The following is a 19,166-nucleotide window of genomic DNA, read 5'->3' as shown; positions in this document are numbered from 1 at the left end:
TTATGCACTCAGACTGATGGAAAAATCATACTGTCACAAAACTCTCTCTTGGTTTCTTTCCCTTCCTCCAGGACCTCACAGAGACTTGTCCTCCAAAGGCTGCAGCAGAGCTGCTTCAACACCTGAAGCAATGGAAGGACCTTGTCCCAGATGTTCCCCCATATCCCAATTTCTCTCCCACAGTTTGATAAATTTGGCTCATTCACAAGAAGAGAAACAAAGATGAGACTATCACTCTTTATCTCTGTGCCTTGGGTTGCCCACCAATTAAAAAAAAAAGGCTAACCACAGGCATTTCACAGAATCATAGAATCATTAAGGTGAGAAAAGATCACTAAGATCATCTAGACAACCATCAGCCCACCCCCCCCATGCCCAATAACCATGTCCCTCAGTGCCATGTCTACACAGTTGTCGTACATCTCCAGGAACAGTGATTCTCCCCACTTCCCTGGGCAGCCTATTCCAATGCTTGACCACTCTTACAGAGAATAAATTGCTTCTAATATCCAACCCAAGGACCAACTTGCATTTGCACGCCTCTGAGGGGCGCTGTGTGAGATTGATTAGTTAATGTGTGTAAAGCATTCTGTAATGGCTTGGAATGTTATAATGGAAAGTTTGAGCAGAATAGGAAAAAGGGATCACCCTCAGAGGGAGTGTGATGCTGAGCCTTAATCTTCTGGTAAGAGCTGTTATAAGAGCAGCAGGGCTGTGTTCTGAGCTCTTCTAACACTGATAAAAATGTTACATTGAGGAAAACAGGAAAGTCACCAGCTGTGGAAAGTGCCATTCACATTGGAGTAAGGTTCTTCCTTTCCTCAGAAGGAAAATAAGTAGCTGTGGTGCAAGCAGTGCCTGGCTGACATGACTTTTGGGACGCAGGCAGGGAGCAGGAAACCTGCTATGCTGCTATTACACAGCACAAACAGTGCATCGGGTCTGCAGGCAGCTGTGAGTGAGTCTGTGGGACTATGCAAAGGGCATTAAAAGAGGCACTATCAGTGGCCCAGATCTTAAAACATCATGACTCAGGTTTCATTACCATGAAATTTGCTTAAATGCTCGACATTTCCTACAAGTAGCAGTTGTGGTGAGGGGTTCCCCCTGCCTTCTACCTTCAGGGTCCTGACTCGGTAAGTCCTTTATTTGCAAACCTGAACCTTGAAAACCTTCTGAAGAAATAAATGAAAGTTGGATTTCTCACATAAGTAGCCAATGTCAGAAGCCGGGCTTTAATGCAAAGTACAAAGAATTATAAGTATCAGCAGCAGAGCTACCAGTTTGCCAAAGTATCCCCTTTTCCTGGCAAAAGCTTTCTACAGGTGGTGGGTTTGGGCTCTGGTCTGTCCCCTTCTCACAATGCACAGAAGGGGGCAATTCAATGAAAGGACATCCCTTATTTGTGAAATCACCTCCACCTAGCAAGGATTAGCTGCTCAGGTCCAGAGCCAGTGCAGACTTGTATTGATTTGCTGAGCAAGAAGCTTCAGAAATAGGCATGGCTTCCATCTGTTCTCACATTTTTGTATCAACACACTGTTGCTCGATTGCTTTCCTGTTACAACAGCAATATTTCCAGCAGCCAGAAATAGACTGAGGAGGTGAGGCACCCAATCAGTCTGAAAGCCAAAGAGCTTAATCTGTTCTGTAATTAGGTTTTAAAATACGTGGTCACATCTGGACAGCAAAGCAAGGTGTGTATTTTCCTCTCCTTCCCTCCTTTCCCTTGTGACAGGTATGGCTCTATGATGCACTGTCAGAGGGCTAAGGTCATGTTTGCTTTGATCTGATAACAAATTGTATAATAAGAACTGCTTGACGTTTAAGAGAAAACTTGCTTGTTTTAACCTGTGGTTTATCATCACAGGTGGAAACAAGGATCACTTCAGGAACAAGACAAGTGAAGGACATTTTGCAGGAGCCAAATTCCAGACAACTGGTCCAGTCTGCAGCAACAGCAAAAAAACCAAACAAACAAACACAAAAACAACAGCTTTCCATATAGCTTCCAGCAACCTCTGGTACAGGACATTGTGAAGGCTGTGAGGTGACGTGGGCTTGAAACCCGGCAAGTCCTAGGGTACATTCTTACTTCTGCTACAGGCTTGCTTTGCAACTGCTTATTCGTTTCTGGAGAGGAAAGGAAGAGTTTGATCTTAGTTAAAATAAATTCCACAACGTATCACCTTAGGCAAGCTTCTGTATAAAGATAATGATGTTTACTCCTTAACTTTACGAGGGTATTGGGGCTGTTATTACAGCTGTAGCACTTTGACCGCGTAAATGCTGTGTTGTCATAATTTTCTCTCCTTCACTCCACTGTGTCTAAAGGAGGACTTTGAGATTTATTATTCTCAGCCATCCTTCATTCCTGGGTGTTGAAGACATCAAGAAATGGTGGTTGAACTAGCTGATCTTAGTGATATTTTCCAACCTTAACGATTCTGTGATTCTGCACTTGTATGAAATCATGCTCACCTGTTCCAAAAGTTTGTGGGTGAATATTAAATAAAATTCAGGCTTTGATGCCCCTTTGGTCCACGTTACTGCAACACTAGAAGAAAAGGCAACCGGGTGAGAGGCTGTGGCTCAAGGATGCATAATCCATTGCCTTTCTCTGGGTATCAGTGGACTCACAGAATCACGTGCTTGGAAAAGCTGCTCCTCTGAGACTGTTGATTTTCTCCATTTCAGGATCAATATTTTCAACAAACCGTGATTTCCTCCTTCAGGGACAGATTTCTACTGCAAATAAATATGGCTCACGTTCTGTCGTCTTTAGAATTGTAACCCACATTTTATTGCTTGGCATTAAAATGCTATTTTCAACACTACTATCTTAACAAAGTCAGAGCTTGCATTTACTTCGTGACTCGGATGCAAGTATAGGACTCCTATACATCCCCTTTGAATACTGCCAGAAATTCTGATAGATAAAACAGTCCCCCACTTAAAAGATTGCTTAAGAAGTCCGTGGGTTTTTTTTTAAATGCTTCCACTCTTTCTATTTGAAAACCTCAAGAGTCTCAAATGAAATTCTGGCCTGAGCAGAGGTCCCATTGCCTTGCTTTGTCACACTGCAGAATTGAATTGTCATCATTTTTTAATTATTTTTCAAGAAAGGAGAGAAAAGCAGCGGAGCATTCTGCTTCCCATTTGTTAAATACATAAATGAGACAGTCAGCCACAAGGGATTGGGACGGGAGGAGGGCTGGAAGAGAAATCTCAGTGGAAATTCAGTAATCCCATTTCTCTTTTAAAATAGCCTCGCAATAGTTTCAAAAGATGTTATTTATAGAGCACCACATGTAATAAGAGTTTAGCAAGTAAGGCAGGCGGAAGGCTTCAGTCTCAAAGCATGGCTCACTATTCAGTGAGCAAACTACTGAAGGCTGCCTGCAGCGTTTTAGCATCCCTGAATTCCCACCCTTGCCTGCACGTTCTTACCCTCTCATCACCTCTGTGTTGGCAGATCCGACCGAAAAACTAACCCTGGTGGTATGTTTTGGTGAGATAAGTTCCTCGGTCTGATTCATCACCCAGAAGCACAAGGGCAGTGGCACGAGGCAGGGGTGGCTGTAGTGGGAGCAAGGAATGTCACGGTGTCTGCTTCAACTACTGGCAATGCTGACAGGCTGGTCCCGCTGATTTCTTCATCCCAGGGCAGGCTTCACTTGGACACGGTGAGTCATTCCTTTGCTAAATGGAACTATTCACAGCGAAGGGAGCCTAAGGTTGTCCCCAGTCTTCGTGATTCTTGTGGTAAACATGTTATCCATGAGAGAACCTCAGCATCCTTTTGGAAAGGTCAAGTTAGCTTGAACCCCTCCTTGCTGTGGTGGAAAAAAAGAACGAGAAGCAGATCCTCACAGCTCAGAAAAGCTGAAAGCAAACAGAACCTCTTGCCCATAACAACAACATTACTTCTTAGGCTACTCACTGATAGCTTTTTTCAAATCTGATTCATCAGTCGGGGTCTGGGATGGACAGGGTGCTATCACATATGTCATTAAAGACCCAACTCCCTGGCTCTGATCAAATGGCAAAGAGCTCAGCAGGAGTGGATTTGTGAACATGGCATCACACCAGGGTTCTGATGGGACTGTGTAGGATGGTGGAAGAAGGATGGATAAGATTTGACAAGCAGATGACAGGACAGGGCTGCTCAGCCCATGCTATGCCAAATGCATTGCATTATTTTTTTTCTTCTTTTTTTGCAGTCATATTGTTTGCTGTTCACTCAGGGAAAAGCAGCTTTTAGTGGAACTTACCTGAAAAAAAGCATGCATCTCAGGAGGAGAGCAGCAGAGCATAGATCAGGATTAGGAGAACAAGGCAACTGAGGGGCAAACAGTTTTGGAAGGAAGGTTTTTGGTTGGAAGGCAAGCAGGGGAGAAGGAGGGAAAAGAAGGGCACAGGAAGCAAGAACGAGATGGAAGGACAGAGACAGACAAGACCTAAGGGCATATTCACATCATAGTAGCTGGGTTGCCGTAAACAACAATATGAGTATTCTAGCTCAGCAATCCATCTCATTGTTACACCTTACCTGCTTAGCAGGCTGCTCAGTGTGCTCTGTAGGTGTAATTGTGTCGGCCTTGCAAAGTGAAACAAAAGCCTTCAGGATGGTGCAGAAGGTGAGGGAAGAGCAAAGAAATGCATTTAAACCTGATGAGAAGTAAAGAGCTGGCTGAGAGATGGATTTTATGGCTGGTCAACATTTATTATGGAGAACAGGTGAGAGTTTGTGTGGCTCAAGACAGAAGGTTTTTTTTCTGATTATTTTAATGTATTGGCCACAAAGAGATCACAGTAAGAAGCTCACATGTTCCAACCAATGGAACATTTTAATTAAACAGAGGCTTGCTTCGGCATGATGCTGTGCAAGCTTCATTTCCAATCATCAAAGCTTCTTCTGTTCCCGTGCTACAGCAAATGTCCTTGCAGTTTCTTGAGGCTGGGAGAAGTGTCAGCACAGTTCTAAGGCAGAGCATGTGACTCCTGAGACTTGAGTCCTGCATGAGATCAAAGTCGTGTTGAAAGCCCTATACTCATGGGAAATCCTTTTCATAATTAACATTTACATAACGACTCCTTTACTGGCCAAACACATGTTTACATTCTTCCACTCTGTTTCTTTAAGAGACAGTGCTGGCCAGAGGTTTTTCAGAGCACTGGAAATAGATCTGTGTTTTCAGCTACTCTCCATTTACCCATGAGATGTTTACTAAGTCTCTAAGGGGACAAATGCTTCTGCATATCCTTCTGTCTGCCAAAGAACCTGGATGCATTCTGCGTGTGTTGAGAGTATGTACTGGGGAGAGGTGATAGAGAACCTGTGGAGTGACAAGCCATCCTACCTCTTCTCACCAATGGGAGCAGAAAGGAACCTTTGAAGAAAGGTGCCTTGCAAATGTTTGTCACCTAAGGAGGCCGCAGCTCAGCAGGCTGAGTTGCAAACAGCACCAATAGCTCTGCCTTGAGGAAAGGCAGGATTTCTGCTTCCCATCTCACATCTTCAGGGCCTTTCCTGTCTTTGTGCCTCCCACTTCGGTGTTTCTTGTCTACAAAATGGGCTGCAGCAACCCTGACCCACTGAGTCTCAGATACATCTTGAAGACAGTGTCATGTCTATAAACACCCAAATCTTAAAGCGTGGAAGCTAATACATGAGTATGATGTGGTCTAACTCGTTTCCGACTGCAGGTTCTCCCCAGCCTGGTTCACAGCCACGATCACTCAGGACAGCTACAACCTCATGGAAGATGATTTGGGGAATTATTCCCTAGAAGTGCTCGTGCTTTACTGCAGTTTCTGTTAGAGGCAAAGCATCTGTGCAGAGAAAAGTCAGCCCTGTGAGATGATGAGCTGTCCTTTCGAGGAAATGAGATGATCTGGATTAGAGAAGCGCTGAAAGATATTTCCCTGTGATGCAATCTGGAGAAGTTCTTCAGGTAACAGCTTCTTCTAAAACTCTGAAATGACACATCTGGGAATGAGGTGAATCTTTACCACTGTATTCTTGAAAAAAAAAGAAAAGAAAAAGTAGTAAGCATTTTCAAAGGCAGAAAAATCAGTAAATAGCAAACTCCTTAGCTGGCTGTCTGAGCATTTTCCTCCGCTATAGAGGCCCATGTTCCTTCCAAACTGAGTTGAGCTGTCTGTGGAGAAGTGAATGATGAGAGTATCTGCCACGTGCACTAATTTCTTGCATAACCTTCATGACAGGAATTCAGATTGCAAGTTAAAGCTGTGAACCACAGGGAGGGTAACAGTGCTCCCTTCTAAAGGTGAATTTCTCTGTATTCAGACCCTACTGCTTCAGGGATAATCAACTTTACCTTTTTATGCCAGGACTGCTTTGAAGCCAGGATTTTCTTATTGGACTTATTTATTTTCAAGGATGTTCTTATTGGACTCTGGAGAATCCTTCATACATTTTCATGACTCTTGGGTGTATCTCCATTTCTAGACGTCAGTTTGAGAATGACACAAGTTGCAAAAGCTTTGCATCCCTCGGAACTCTACCCTTCAATTTGCACAAGAAAGCAGTTGTTCACTAAGACTCTGCAGTTCCATCATGCAAAGGCAGGGACTACATCTACGCTAGACATTATAAGCACTAATAAGTGTTTACTCAGTTGATATTTGTTCCTGTTTAATAAATAGTTTATCCTGTGTTAATATTATAAATCTAACCTCACAGAAACCCATCTGATGCAACTGGGTACACAGGAATTAAAAGCGGTGGTTTTTAAAATCTAAACATTTGTAATTGTTCATTCGAGTTGAAATACTTTGTGATTGCATTCTGCAATAGGAGATGGGATTCCCACAGCAACAGAGCTATTCACAGCAGCTGATGTTACTCTGTGTCAGTAAGAAGGCCAGGATTTGGCAAAAGTTGCTTACTGATCTCAATATATAAGTCATTTTCCTCCAGATTTTCATATCATGAAAATAACCACTTTCTCTTGATCTTGTTTCTTTCAGTAGCCCACAGCTTTGAAACTGTGCTGCTCTGTTCTGTTAAAATATGTGGACTAATCTTTGGTAAACCAACATATTTGATTGAGTCGACTATGTTCTAATAACGTTTTGGGTTAGCACAGTTAGTTCATCTGCCAAGTATTACATTTTTCCTTTCCCCACAAAATCAGGACAAACTGTACGTCTCCTGCTGCATCTGAAGCCGATTTGGCTAACTTTCAGCTATGCTAATTAAAGAATACAGCAGTCCTATTTTTAACTAATTTCAAAATACTACAGATACACTGCTGGCAACTGAACTTGTCTTAATGCAAAACTGGTAAATTGTGCAAAAAGTTTTGCGGTTTGTTTTCTGTCGATTCACTTTCACATCACCCCACGCACTCACACCCGGATTCTTACCATAATGCTAAGAGATGCCAAACAGTTATAAAGACCTATCACATCCAGCTTCAGGATAAGGCTTAAGAATATAGATTTGCATAAATTGCTGTAAACAGAATGCAGTGCAACAGAGGAGAAGGTAAATGAATAGCAACAGCAAAGCTTAAAAACCTTTTCTGGACAAAACAGTACAAGAACGATCTGTTATGATTTTTTTTTCCCTGATATTTCCACTTTATTTAATCATTTTTAAGTAATACTTACTAAATAGAGTTTATTAGCATTGAGCACTACAGCCATCAGGCTTTGAAGTATTCCAGACTTCAAATATGAGTGGTACAATGCTCCAAGTGTGAAATGGTTTTCTTAATTGGAAAATAAAAGAATCAGGATCCGGCAGGCACTAACTTTGCAGTACCAACTCCTTACCTCTCACCTACACAGTTGATTCTTACACTGCATTGGTATTGCTGGCCATGCTCTTAGCTTACAGGGACAAAACCTATTCTGTTTGAAGTCAGCAGGCATTTTGCCATAGATTCAATAGGAACAGAATCTGGCATCTGAAAACTTGACTGAGTGCAATGAAATAAGGATCTGCAAAGTCTTTGATTTGTGGTTTCACCTGCCTACTTTGCTCTGTTTTCTTTACAGCTGTTCTTAGTTAAATGTTCTTTCAGGCATCTGATCTTTCAGGTCAACAAAACGTTGCATAAAACCACTTATTTTTCCCTATTTCCTCCAACTGGGTTATGTAATGCGAATCAGTTCGATGCATCTGATAATCATTTCTGCTCTTTATCTTTCGCTGTTCTTTCGGATTGCAAGGGCTGAAAACCACAGGTGCACAAAGTGCTCATCAGCATTGCTTTTGTAGCTCTTCCCAGGTCTCAGCTGCTGTTGCAATGCCTGAAGTCTTTAACAGTGAACAGGCTCTTGGAGAATGTTAAGAATGAGCACCGACACATGCAGGGTTAGTGTTCAACTTGTGTGTATCCCAGGGCAATCTCAGAGACTATAAGCCTTTCTTTTGGATCATTTATTCCTTCTTTATTCCTACAGTAGCAAGCACTGCCAATATGTCTGGCTTTCCAATGAAAAGGGACACTGTATGAAAAGACAAGGGAGGGCTGAATTGATTACCAGAAAAACACAGAAAAAGTGGTCCAAAGAAAAACTGGATAGATGGATTCATCTATGATGAGTTAAGGTCCTCTGGCACTCCTTGCTCCTGCTTTCAGGTAAAAATAACCAGCAAAGATTCCCAAGATTTTGTGATCCATGGGAGCTGACTTTGCTGGCCTGCAGCCCATTGCCAGTGCAGAGATTCATATCACACAATTTCCAACACAGTAGGCATCTTCTGATCTGAAGTCACTTAAGTTTGTTGCCATATTCTCTCTTGGCCTTAAACTGATATGGATTTGCCAGCTGATTACCAAGGGAATTTTAGCCTTACTGGAGCCCCTCTCCCATTTCTGTGCTGTAAAGCTGGCAACTCACTTGTTCCCAGAATACCACCTTCTCTATTTTCTGGTACCTCGGACCCTTCTGCGAGCTGTGAGAATATGCACAACATGAAGCAAAGCCACAAGTATGTGTTCCCTCAATTTTTCTTTCTCCATTGTAGCATTCTCCTGAGGCCCATGAGTTGGCAGAAAGGTGTGTGCCTTCATAGGATTGTGAAGGAAGTGCTGTGTCCCCACCATCAGCTGCGAAGGCTGATGGCATCCTGGCCTGCATCAGGTAAAGCGTGTCCCCATGTATGTGGGACTGGTGAGACTGCAGCTTGAGTGTTGTGTTCAGATTTGGGCCCTGCACTACAAAGAGGACGTGGAGTTTCTCAAGTATGTGTAGAGAAGAGCAGTGAAGCTGGTGAAGGAACTAGAAAACAAGAGCCACAAGGAGTGGCTTAGGGAACTTGGGCTGTTCAGTCTGGAGAAGAGAAGGCTGAGGGGACACCTCGTTGCTCTCTATAGCTTCCTGAAAGGAGGTTGCTCTGAAGGTCAGTTGGTCTTTTCTCTCAGATGACAAGGGATCGGATATGAGGAAAGGACCTCAAGTTATACCAGGACAGGTTCAAACTGGACTTCAGGAAGAATTTCTTCATGGAGAGGGTGGTCAGGCATAGTAAGGGGCTGCCCAGGGCAGTGGTGGAGACTTCATCCCTGTAGGTATTTAAGAGACAAGTGGACACAGCTCTAAGGGATACGGTGATGACTTCTCAGTAGGTCTGGTGGATGGTTGGTCTTGGTGAGCTTGAAGATCTTTTCCAGCCTAAATGGTTCTATGATTCTATGTTTCTGTTATTCATTCACATCTGCCCTGCATCTGTCCCTGGCCTCAGTGAAGGAAACAAGCAGAACATATAATCCGATTACTTCTAGACAGGGGTCATGGCTGAAGCACGTTATCAAGGCAGACCTGCACTGATGCTGCTCAGAAAGCATTGCTTTTTGGGACCTGAGAAATAAAACTAGGAAACGTAATATGACACAGAAGGCAAGAACAGTCACTCCTATATTACTTCTAATTCTTTGTTTCTCAGATCATGAAAAAGAAAGCAGTTTAAATACAAAGATATTTCTTCTTTTTTGCATTTCCTTCACTTCTCTGAATGAAAAGCACTTTCATTTATGTACGAATGTGTGCTGGAGTGACTTAGGACAAATCCTCTATTGATTTTATGATTCAGAATAGCTTATACACCATCGGGACATCGGGAGGCATTTAGTTAATGTCCTCCTCAGTACAGCAGTTTGATTTAATCAGCATGATGCCTGTCCACGTGTAAATGCAGTCACTGACCTCTGAAGCACAGAGCCAAACACTGATAGCCTCACTCACTACAGAGCAAGATTCCAATCTCACATCAAGACCAGGCAGTGCAACCTACCTCTGCAAGGCTTGACATCAACTCATTGGCATAAATGGTTTTATTCAGCTGAGGAAGAGAACCATGATTTACTTTTGCTGCACAGGTTTGGACCTGAGAATACATTCACACGTAGGTTTTCCTTTGGGTGAGAAGCCCCATTCAAGTCAGCATTGGCAGGACTGGACCCAGCTATTTACTCTGTATAGTTGGCATTGCCAGCATCAACATTTTTGTTTCAGCTCCACATCAAAATTCATGTGGGTGTAAAGCTTTCCCAGACATAGAGCACAAGCACATGAATCTCAACATTAATGAGGGAATCCATTAAGCTCTGCTGCACGTATATGTGTGCAAGAGTGTGAGCTTAAGTACTAATTATAGCTTGGCAGCAGGTTGAAGTGGCTGTTCAATTCATACCCTGTATTTTCATCTGCTTATAACTTTTCTTAAAACCGTTCCTTTGGGGCTGAAGTGTGTTATGCTTGCTGTTGGCTCAGAGGTGGCTGAAGAAAATGATAGGAGCTGCTTCCGAGTTACATGAGCCTGAAAGGAATGCAGTTCCTCCTGCACTCACACTGCTGGCTGCATGCTTGTGAACTGGCAGGGGAGTGAAATGAATGACAGTGCCCTCTCTGAAGCTCCCAGAGAAGGATTCTTATCAAATGCTATCTCCTGCCAAGTCTCATGAACGCTGCCAGTCTGGAATGATGATGAGAAGAGCACTTGGCAGTAAGGCTCTAGCTTTCAACACGAAATTACAGGGAAGGGATGTCACTAGCTGGGGCCAGGCCACTTGTTTTTCTTGTATGAAAGACAGCCTCCGTAAATTTTTTGGAAGTGTATCGGTGCACTTATTACCATGTGCAAAACTTGTGCTCCCCTTGGAGCATCTGAGTGAGTTACTGTAAGACTGCCCTGCCAAGAAAGAAAGTGTAAAAAAAAGTCTTCAGAAAACAGCAGCAGGGGTGCATTAGGAATGCTTGCTGATGGGCAATGGGCTGCAGATACAGGGGACAGCATACCTCTCACTTTACAGAGGTGTCAGTGTTTAACAAGTCCACTGGAAAGTGTGAACAAAATGTAGGGCAGCTTGTTTCCTTTCTATCCCACACTCCAAAAAGCATTTGTTACATGCATTTGTCTTGCAGGTAGCAATCCTGGTTTTGCAGACATTTGCTTCTAGCATTAATGACAAGATTGCTTTTGCAGTGTGTTAAGTCTCAAGTCAGGGCAGGGAGACAAAGGTGCTATAACACATAATGGAATTCACAACTATCATACTTGTTTTCCAGCTCTCTACTTAGATTATATGTCATGGGAGCTCCTACTTAAATAACCTACTCCTGAATGAACACAGTAAAATTACTTCTGATCACTCTTCTGCTATGATACAGCACCGACTGACTTTTCTCCCTTTCCACCTGCTTTTCTCATGTCATAATTATGTTAGCTTCTGGGCAGCTGCTTTATTCCTTAACAAAGTCAGCTTCCTTTGGGGGCATTGAATAGCAGGGTCATTGACTACCGGTTAACTGAAGCTGAGTGAGGAGGTGGCACAAGCCGCAGGGCTCAGAATAGCACTCATGAGGAAGGATGCTGGATATCGTTCTTACATGGAGAAGTACAAATAGAGAAATGTGAGAGCAATGAAAGAAATGTTAAAGCTGGCACCATTTCCAGAAAGAGTAAAGTAAAGAGAAATTTAAAAAAAAAAACAAAACCTTTTGCTTGGTGCATAGAGTCATAGAATCATAGAATCATTAAGGTTGGAAATAAAAACTAAGATCATCTGGTCCAGCCATCAACCCATCACTGCTGTACCACTGAGCCATGACGTCCCTAATCTTCAACTATGTACTTGAGGAAGCTGGCTTTGTCTGCAGGGACAAGAGCTCTGAACCAGATGTGAGGACAGTGAGGGCCTAGAAGAAAAGCAGGTGCTGTGGGAGGAACGCAAAGTAATGGGTAATCTCAGCAGGAACATTTTGGATAGGCTCAAGAACAGCGTTTAGGTAGAAGAAAGTGATGTATCTGAAGCAGGAATGAACTGAGCATGGAATAACAACCATTGGAACTGAAAGGAAGGGTCTGAGCACTTACAGTGTGAGGGACCGGAAACAATTTCATATGAACTGAATATAAGAGAGGCAAAAATAAAAGCTGGTGGGCCATCACATCATGTGTGGGCAGGAGGAATGTTGAGGGTGTACACAAGCACATTTGGAGTAGTAGAAAGGGGTATCAATTTTGCAATACTCTAGGGGTCATGCTTCTCCCGAATGTAATCTGGCCACTTGGCAAACCCCTGCTGGCTCCACGATCATGTTGGCAGCATGAATGAGTAATGAGAACCACATACCTGGGCTACTCTATTTCATTACACCACTAACAAGTGTCACTTTAACCACAATCTTTCTATGTCACAGCTTCTTAAAAACATGTTTATCTTTCTCTCAGAGGGGTTACAAATGCAAGCTAACTATTGTCCATAAAATTCTTTCATGAGTTGCTATGGTGACACAAATTATATTGAATTTTCGTTATAGTCAGGCTGCAGTATTATTCTAAATGTCTTTCACAGAGAAAACGATGTTAAATAAATTTTCGCCAAACTGTTTGAGAATGGTGTTGAAATTATTATGCTGCAGTTAAATGAGCAGTACTCTACTAGGTCAGGCAAAACCAGGATATTCAAAAGGGCATCAGTAACCTTAGGCTGTATTAATAAACCACCTCTGTTAGAGAAGGCAATGCGCCATCAGTGAGAGGTCTGCTTCTAGATGTGCAGCTGCTCTGGAGTTGCCCAGAGGTAAACCAGAGATGAACTATGACAGGCATACATCATGGCTAGCTACATTTGGGAAGCCAGAGAGTTGGTGTTTTCTGTTTCCTATTCTTTCCTATATATTCTGACTCAAACAGATGCTAAATTCCTGGACTGACATTCCCCTTTCCTTACAAGTTGGGGAAAGATACTATAATCCTTAGCAGCAAATAAATCTACAGTGATCCCTGAAATGGGCCATAGGAAATGTCTTGATCCTGATGTGTTCTCAAACCATTTATAAAACACTGAAACACCATTTCCTATCGCATTCAGCTAGACTCACTGCCTCTAGATTTCCTCTGCATTGCCTCTGCACCCTGTCACTGTCACTCTTAACCATCCCCCTCAGCCTTTCCACCCCATTCTATTGAAATAGCTCCATTTCAATATTTTCTAGCTCCACAATTTTTATTCATCAGCCCTCTACACTTTCCAGATTACAGTTGCTGGTTTCTTTTGTTGCTGTTCCTAGGTATGCCTTTTTAGCCCTAGCAATGAGCCTGCTACACCCTAAAAGCATGTGCACAACTCTGTGCCTTTCCAGTTCTGTACCTCAGAAGGGTTGATTTCTAAGTGATCTGAAATTCAGCCAAAACACCTCCTTTAAACCTGAAGCTATGCCCTGTAAACAATGACTCCAAACCACAGCTTTCCTAATAGTTTGCTGAACATTTGCAAGAGCATGAAGTGTGGAGGAAGGCACGGATGCCAGCAGCACTGTGAGCATTAAAGCACACAGTTGGACTGCAGACATTACGGAGTAGAAAGCATAACACAGAGTAGAAACTGCACTGTTGCAAGAAAGCAATATACATAATAAATTACAGAGGTCACGCTGAGGCAAGATTTTCAGAATTGCAGAGTACACGCAGGGAGAATCAGCCCTGTCAGCTGGCCTGTCCTTTCAGCATAGCTGGATGCCAGTGACCGCTGACACTTTCAGGAGCTTGAGAATGCAAGATGCAGCATTTTTCAGGAGCTGAATCCATACTCTGGAACAACTCTTCACAAGAGAAAAGAATGTTGTTTAGGTTTGCCACTTGACTAAATATAGGACTCATATCTTTGGATTAGTTTCTTTCTTTCTCAAGCACGCCCAGACAAAAAACAAAAACAAATGAGATATAAACTAATCAAACTTGTTTTCTTCAGGTTGGAAAGGAAAAGAGATTAATATTTTGATTTCAATTTCCACATCTTTGGGAGGTGCTCAGATATTATCTAACACAGTGCTTCAAGGTCCTCACTGTAAAGGTACCAAATGTCTCCCAATTAATTCAAAAGCAACAAACAATTACAAAAATAAGTCCTCCCATCACTTCTCCCTCGTTTCTACTTAAGAACAAAAATGATGAGTAAAATTTTTAACTGAGTGGGGTTAAACTCTAAGATTTCTGTGTTTACAAAGGGAGATAGAAAAGTTTAACTTATTTTGGGTTTTCGAACCTTTAAAACCAAGGTCACTTTTTGTCCCCTTAGGAATGAGACGTTTTGTCCAAATCTGGTCTCAGTAACTTGTACAGTCAAAAGCTTTCTCTCTTTGGATAGTTCCACTGTTCTTGGAGAAAGCAATGGGCATAAGCAGAGAAGAACCGACGGAGCTTAAATTACACAGGCCAATTCCATGGATCTTTTCCAAATAGCAAGCAAGACTTCTTGAAGAAGGGTGTTGAAATCCTGGTCCTAGAAGAAGTTGGAATAAAAAAATACCAGCAGCATCAAAATAAATTCAGCTTGGAAAGCAAATGGTATCCTGCGCTCCATCAGAAGAGGGGTGGCCAGCAGGGACAGGGAGGTGATTGTCCTTCTCTACTCTGCTCTTGTGAGGCCCCATCCGGAGTACTGTGTCCAGGTCTGGAGCCCCCAGTACAAGAAAGACAAAGAGCTGTTGGAGAGGGTCCAGAGGAGAGCCACAAAGATGATCAGGGAGCTGGAGCAGCTCCCCTACAAAGACAGGCTGAGGGAGCTGGGCTTGTTCAGCCTGGAGAAAAGAAGGCTGCAGGGTGACCTCTTTGCAGCCTTTCAGTACCTGAAGGGAACCTACAAACAGGAGGGGAATCAACTCTTTGAAAGGGTTCACAACTGAAGGACAAGGGGAAATGGTTTTAAGTTGAGGGAAGGAAGATTTAGGTTGGATGTCAGGGGGAAGTTCTTTACAGAGAGAGTGGTGAGGTGCTGGAACAGGCTGCTCAGAGAGGTTGTGGATGCCCCGTTCCTGGAGGTGTTCAAGGCCAGGTTGGATGGGGCCCTGGGCAGCCTGGTCTGGTATTAAATGTGGAGGTTGGTGGCCCTGCATGTGGCAGGGGGTTGGAGATTCATGATCCTTGAGGTCCCTTCCAACCCTGGCCATTCTGTGATTCTGTGAATTTAAATCTCCAGTTTACAGTATAATTTGGAAACAGTACAAAAAGGTGGTGTATTCACAGTGATGCTGCTGTATCAACAGCCCACAGCAGTCTTAGTGTTTTTGTGATGCGAAGTTTTATGCTAAAGCTGTCCTATCTCAGAGTCCACTGGCGTGGGTATTTGGAACTTGAAGAGCAGGTCAGGAGGAGCCAACAAATATAAATGTGGCATTATGAAGGAAGCAAGTTCTACATGTGCAAGCACTCCTTCCACAGACACAGCAATTACATTATTTGGGTCCAGCTTTCACCAGTTATCCTTCATCTGACACCGATTTTCAGCAAGCATTATGAAGAGATAATCCTACTTAGATATCCTGTCAGGCAGACCAAGCCGACTGTCGTTTGTATACCGCTTCTGTTTAAATTGCCTAATAAATCCTTCAGTGGCTTCACGGATCAGGGACATTTCCAAGAAGAATCATCAGGAGGCACTTCTGGGAGAGGAAGGATATTTGCCTGATGGAATGCTGTGGTTTTGCTGTGTTATTCGCTGCTGTAGGAGCTGGGAAGAGAAGAGTGCCCTGTTGGAAGAAGTAAAGGGTGCTCGGGGTGGCTATGATTGCACCAGAACTGAACTCTGGTTGCTGCTCCTCACTGCCTGTCGTTCTCCTCAGGGTCACCCAGGCTGCCAGGTCCTAGGAGGTTCCTGAAGGAACGCTTGACTAACTTTTATGGAACGTGAAGCAACTTTGCACAAAATCCCATAAGTCAAGGGCAGAGCCGCTGGGTAAATCCGAGAGCCCTGAGAAGCATTAGCTGAGGGGTAAAACGGAGGAAGGCTGATCGGGAAAGACCTGAAAAACACACTGTAGTTTATTGACTTATATATTTATGATGGAAATTTGAGAGCTTTCAAATAAGACCGAGGAGGACAAATGCAGCAACCGCTCAGCTCCCAGCCTTCGGGAAGAGCTCTCCTTCACGTCTCCGTTGGCCAAGGTACCACACAAGGAATTTCCAAGGCACTTTCCAAGCCGAGGAACACAAAAATTTCCTCACAACTCCCGAGGTTTTATTTTACAACCCTTTCAAGCGTCACCCTGCTGACCACAGAGCGGGTACCCACGCCGACCCAACCTCTGTTTCCCCAATGATATGACACAGAGCCGGCGGCCGTCCCCGCTTTCCTCCAGCTGCGCGGACCCTCCCGGCTGAAGGCAGGCAGCCCCCAACGGCCCCTCAGCGGCCCCCGCCCGCCGCACCCGCGCTGAGGGCAGCCAGGCACCACGTGACCCCGCCCCTTCTCGCGCCCGAGGAGCTCCGCACCGGGGCTCGTCCGCTGTAGGGAAGGGCGGGAGGGGAAAGGGGGGGGGGGGGGCGCGCGCGGGGCGTGTCACGTGGGCGTGGCGCCGGGATCACGTGACGCGGGGCGGCCGGAAAGCTCCGAGGAGGAGCCGCGCTGCCGCCATTTTCCTGCGGCGCCCAGCGTGTGTCCCCTGTCCCCGGCCGAGCGGAAGGCGCAGGGGGAGGGGACGGCGGTTGGGGGAGGGGGGAGGGAGGAGGAGGAGGAGGAGGGGTCCCTGCTCGGGTGACAGGTCCGTCCCTGAGGGCGGAGCGGGGGCCGCCTGCGGCGCGGCGGGGCGAGGAATCCGTTCAGCTCCATCCCCCGGCGCAGTCCTCCCGTCCCGGCCCCCGAGGAAGGAGCGGCGCCGCGCTCCCTTCCAGCACCGCCATGTCCGGCCAGAGCCTCACCGACCGCATCACGGCGGCTCAGCACAGCGTGACCGGCTCGGCGGTCTCCAAAACCGTCTGCAAGGCCACGACGCACGAGGTCATGGGGCCCAAGAAGAAACACCTGGACTGTGAGTACACGAGGGGTGACGGCGCCAGGGCTCTGCCTGCGCTCCGAGCCGGGCTGCGGGGCCGCCTCCTCTCCCTCCGGCCTCGCGGGGACGTGGAGCGGCGGAGCTCCGTGCGCTTCGGCATAGGACGGTGTGGTTGGGGGGTGGGGGTGGGTGGGAGCGGGGACGTGGCGACGGAGAGCTTGGGAGAGGCTGCTCGCCGTGCGTGTGCCCGGCAGGAGAGGCCTTCCCGTGGGTTTCTTCTTTATGCATAGGGCTCTGAGCAGTGTAAGCTTCTGAAGGACGGCGCTTGCCCCGTTCCTCTTCCTCGGAGGACCGAGGGCATTGAGCAGAGGAATGGGATGTTATTTCCTCTCTTATTGGTCTGGTTGGTCTCTTTGCTAGAGCACCATTCTTGCATTCTATAGAATTGGAGCCTGTCTTCAAGTTGCCCACTTCTCTTATTTCTCTCCCAGGTAGGCTACTAGGGGAAAAAAAAAAACAAAAAAAACCAAACCAATACTTTCCCATCGTTTTGCTCCATATAGTCTTCTGTGTGAAATGAGTGCTCAAGGGATTAATCTCTTACTTATCCTTTCTAGTCTCCCTAGCAGGGGGAGATGGGCCTAAGAGGGCTTCTTTAGATCTTCAGCACCTGAGTTCAACGTCCCATACAGCTTCTATTAAAACTGGATCCAAAGTGGGAAGTCTTAAAAGGTTTTGTCTGAATTCTGTTCCACCCAGTTGATTACAGTGAGCTCAGAAGTTCGTATTAGTGCATGTTCCATTAAGCTGTGAGGTCATAGGGCGAAGGATGCACTTCAGTTGGGTACTTGAGTGTATCACGTCCATTTATTGTAGACCTGTCCTCCTCCATCTGTAAAGAAAGATACTAGAGAGAAACCTGTGGATGTGCCTTCTGTGTAAGTGCTTTGTCCCTTCCTCCCACCCACGTATGTGAGAAGGCTGAATCTTTGTGTATCTTGAATTTCTGCCTTGACTCCTCACTATGTCTAAATGACAAGACCAGATGATAGTAATAGTATACTGTAGTTACTACTTTTTTCCATCAAAACGTATCTGACTTGAAGCATAAAGAAACTCCTGGTTTAAGAGTACCTGAGAGAGATATGGACCATTTTATAGAGTAGCCATAGAAAAGCTGCCTCTGTTTTTTGTTGCTATTCTCTCATCCATTTCATCTTTTGCTTCAAGACTGTGTTATAAATGACTATATGTGATTGGGTTCTTCTGTTCTTTGTTTGTTGTATTTTGTTTTGTGTCAGCTGGGGAGATCTGTGGGCTGTAGTTAACTTCAGTCTCAGGTAGAGAAAGCACCTTGTCATGGCTGACGTATGAAGCCATGATGGTACTGGATTTCTCACAACAGAAAGGGAGGCTTTATGGTAAAACCTTTAAGTTTATCTTGGAGTAGTAGAAAAAACATAGTTCCAGGACCATCCAACTGACCCATCAACTGCTCTTCAGAGTTGTGTGTGTTTATTCAAAGGTGGTGTTCTGAAAATGTTTGCAGGGGGATGTCCTAATCCAGACCTATAGAATACTGTTCTGGAGGGGTGCTTGTTACACTTAGAACACATTGGAAAGCAGTGTCTGGTGATTGCTGGATGAGAGGACTGCTTCCTTATTTCCTGTCTGCTCTGGATTGAGAACTTCCCAGTTCCTGCTTCCTTCTTGGATGATTCTTTTTTTTCAGAGCGATGTGAACTTATTTTCCATTAGCTTTACTACTATCACTACTTTTCCAAACAGTAAAAATAGATCCTGAGAAGATCAAGTTTTGTGTGCTGCCTCTCATAAGTTTCTTGGGAATCTCTGGTCCTGCCGTCAGGAAATGACACAGTTCCATATTTTGGAAGTCTTCTTTGTTCGTA

At 44.7% G+C, this 19,166-nt stretch overlaps 1 protein-coding gene across 4 annotated transcripts in view; it reads left to right on the top strand.

Annotated features, from left to right (window-relative positions):
- The first annotated feature begins 16,993 nt into the window (after positions 1-16,993).
- The window catches only part of PICALM (phosphatidylinositol binding clathrin assembly protein), a 63,565-nt gene continuing 61,392 nt past the window's right edge, over positions 16,994-19,166 (top strand). For 2 of the 4 annotated variants that reach the window (XM_048934215.1, XM_048934216.1), the window contains exon 1: positions 16,996-17,292. In XM_048934215.1, coding sequence (XP_048790172.1) covers positions 17,163-17,292 — 130 coding nt within the window. In that variant the 5' untranslated portion in view covers positions 16,996-17,162. Of the gene's footprint in view, positions 17,293-19,166 lie in introns of all 4 variants that reach the window. The other 2 variants (XM_048934217.1, XM_048934214.1) reach the window with 2 other exon arrangements.

Source organism: Lagopus muta, chromosome 1 (genome assembly GCF_023343835.1).
Source record: "Lagopus muta isolate bLagMut1 chromosome 1, bLagMut1 primary, whole genome shotgun sequence".
NCBI classification, from domain to species: Eukaryota; Metazoa; Chordata; class Aves; order Galliformes; family Phasianidae; genus Lagopus; species Lagopus muta.
Note: the sequence above shows the minus strand (reverse complement) of the source record. Positions and strands in the feature narration are given on the sequence as shown.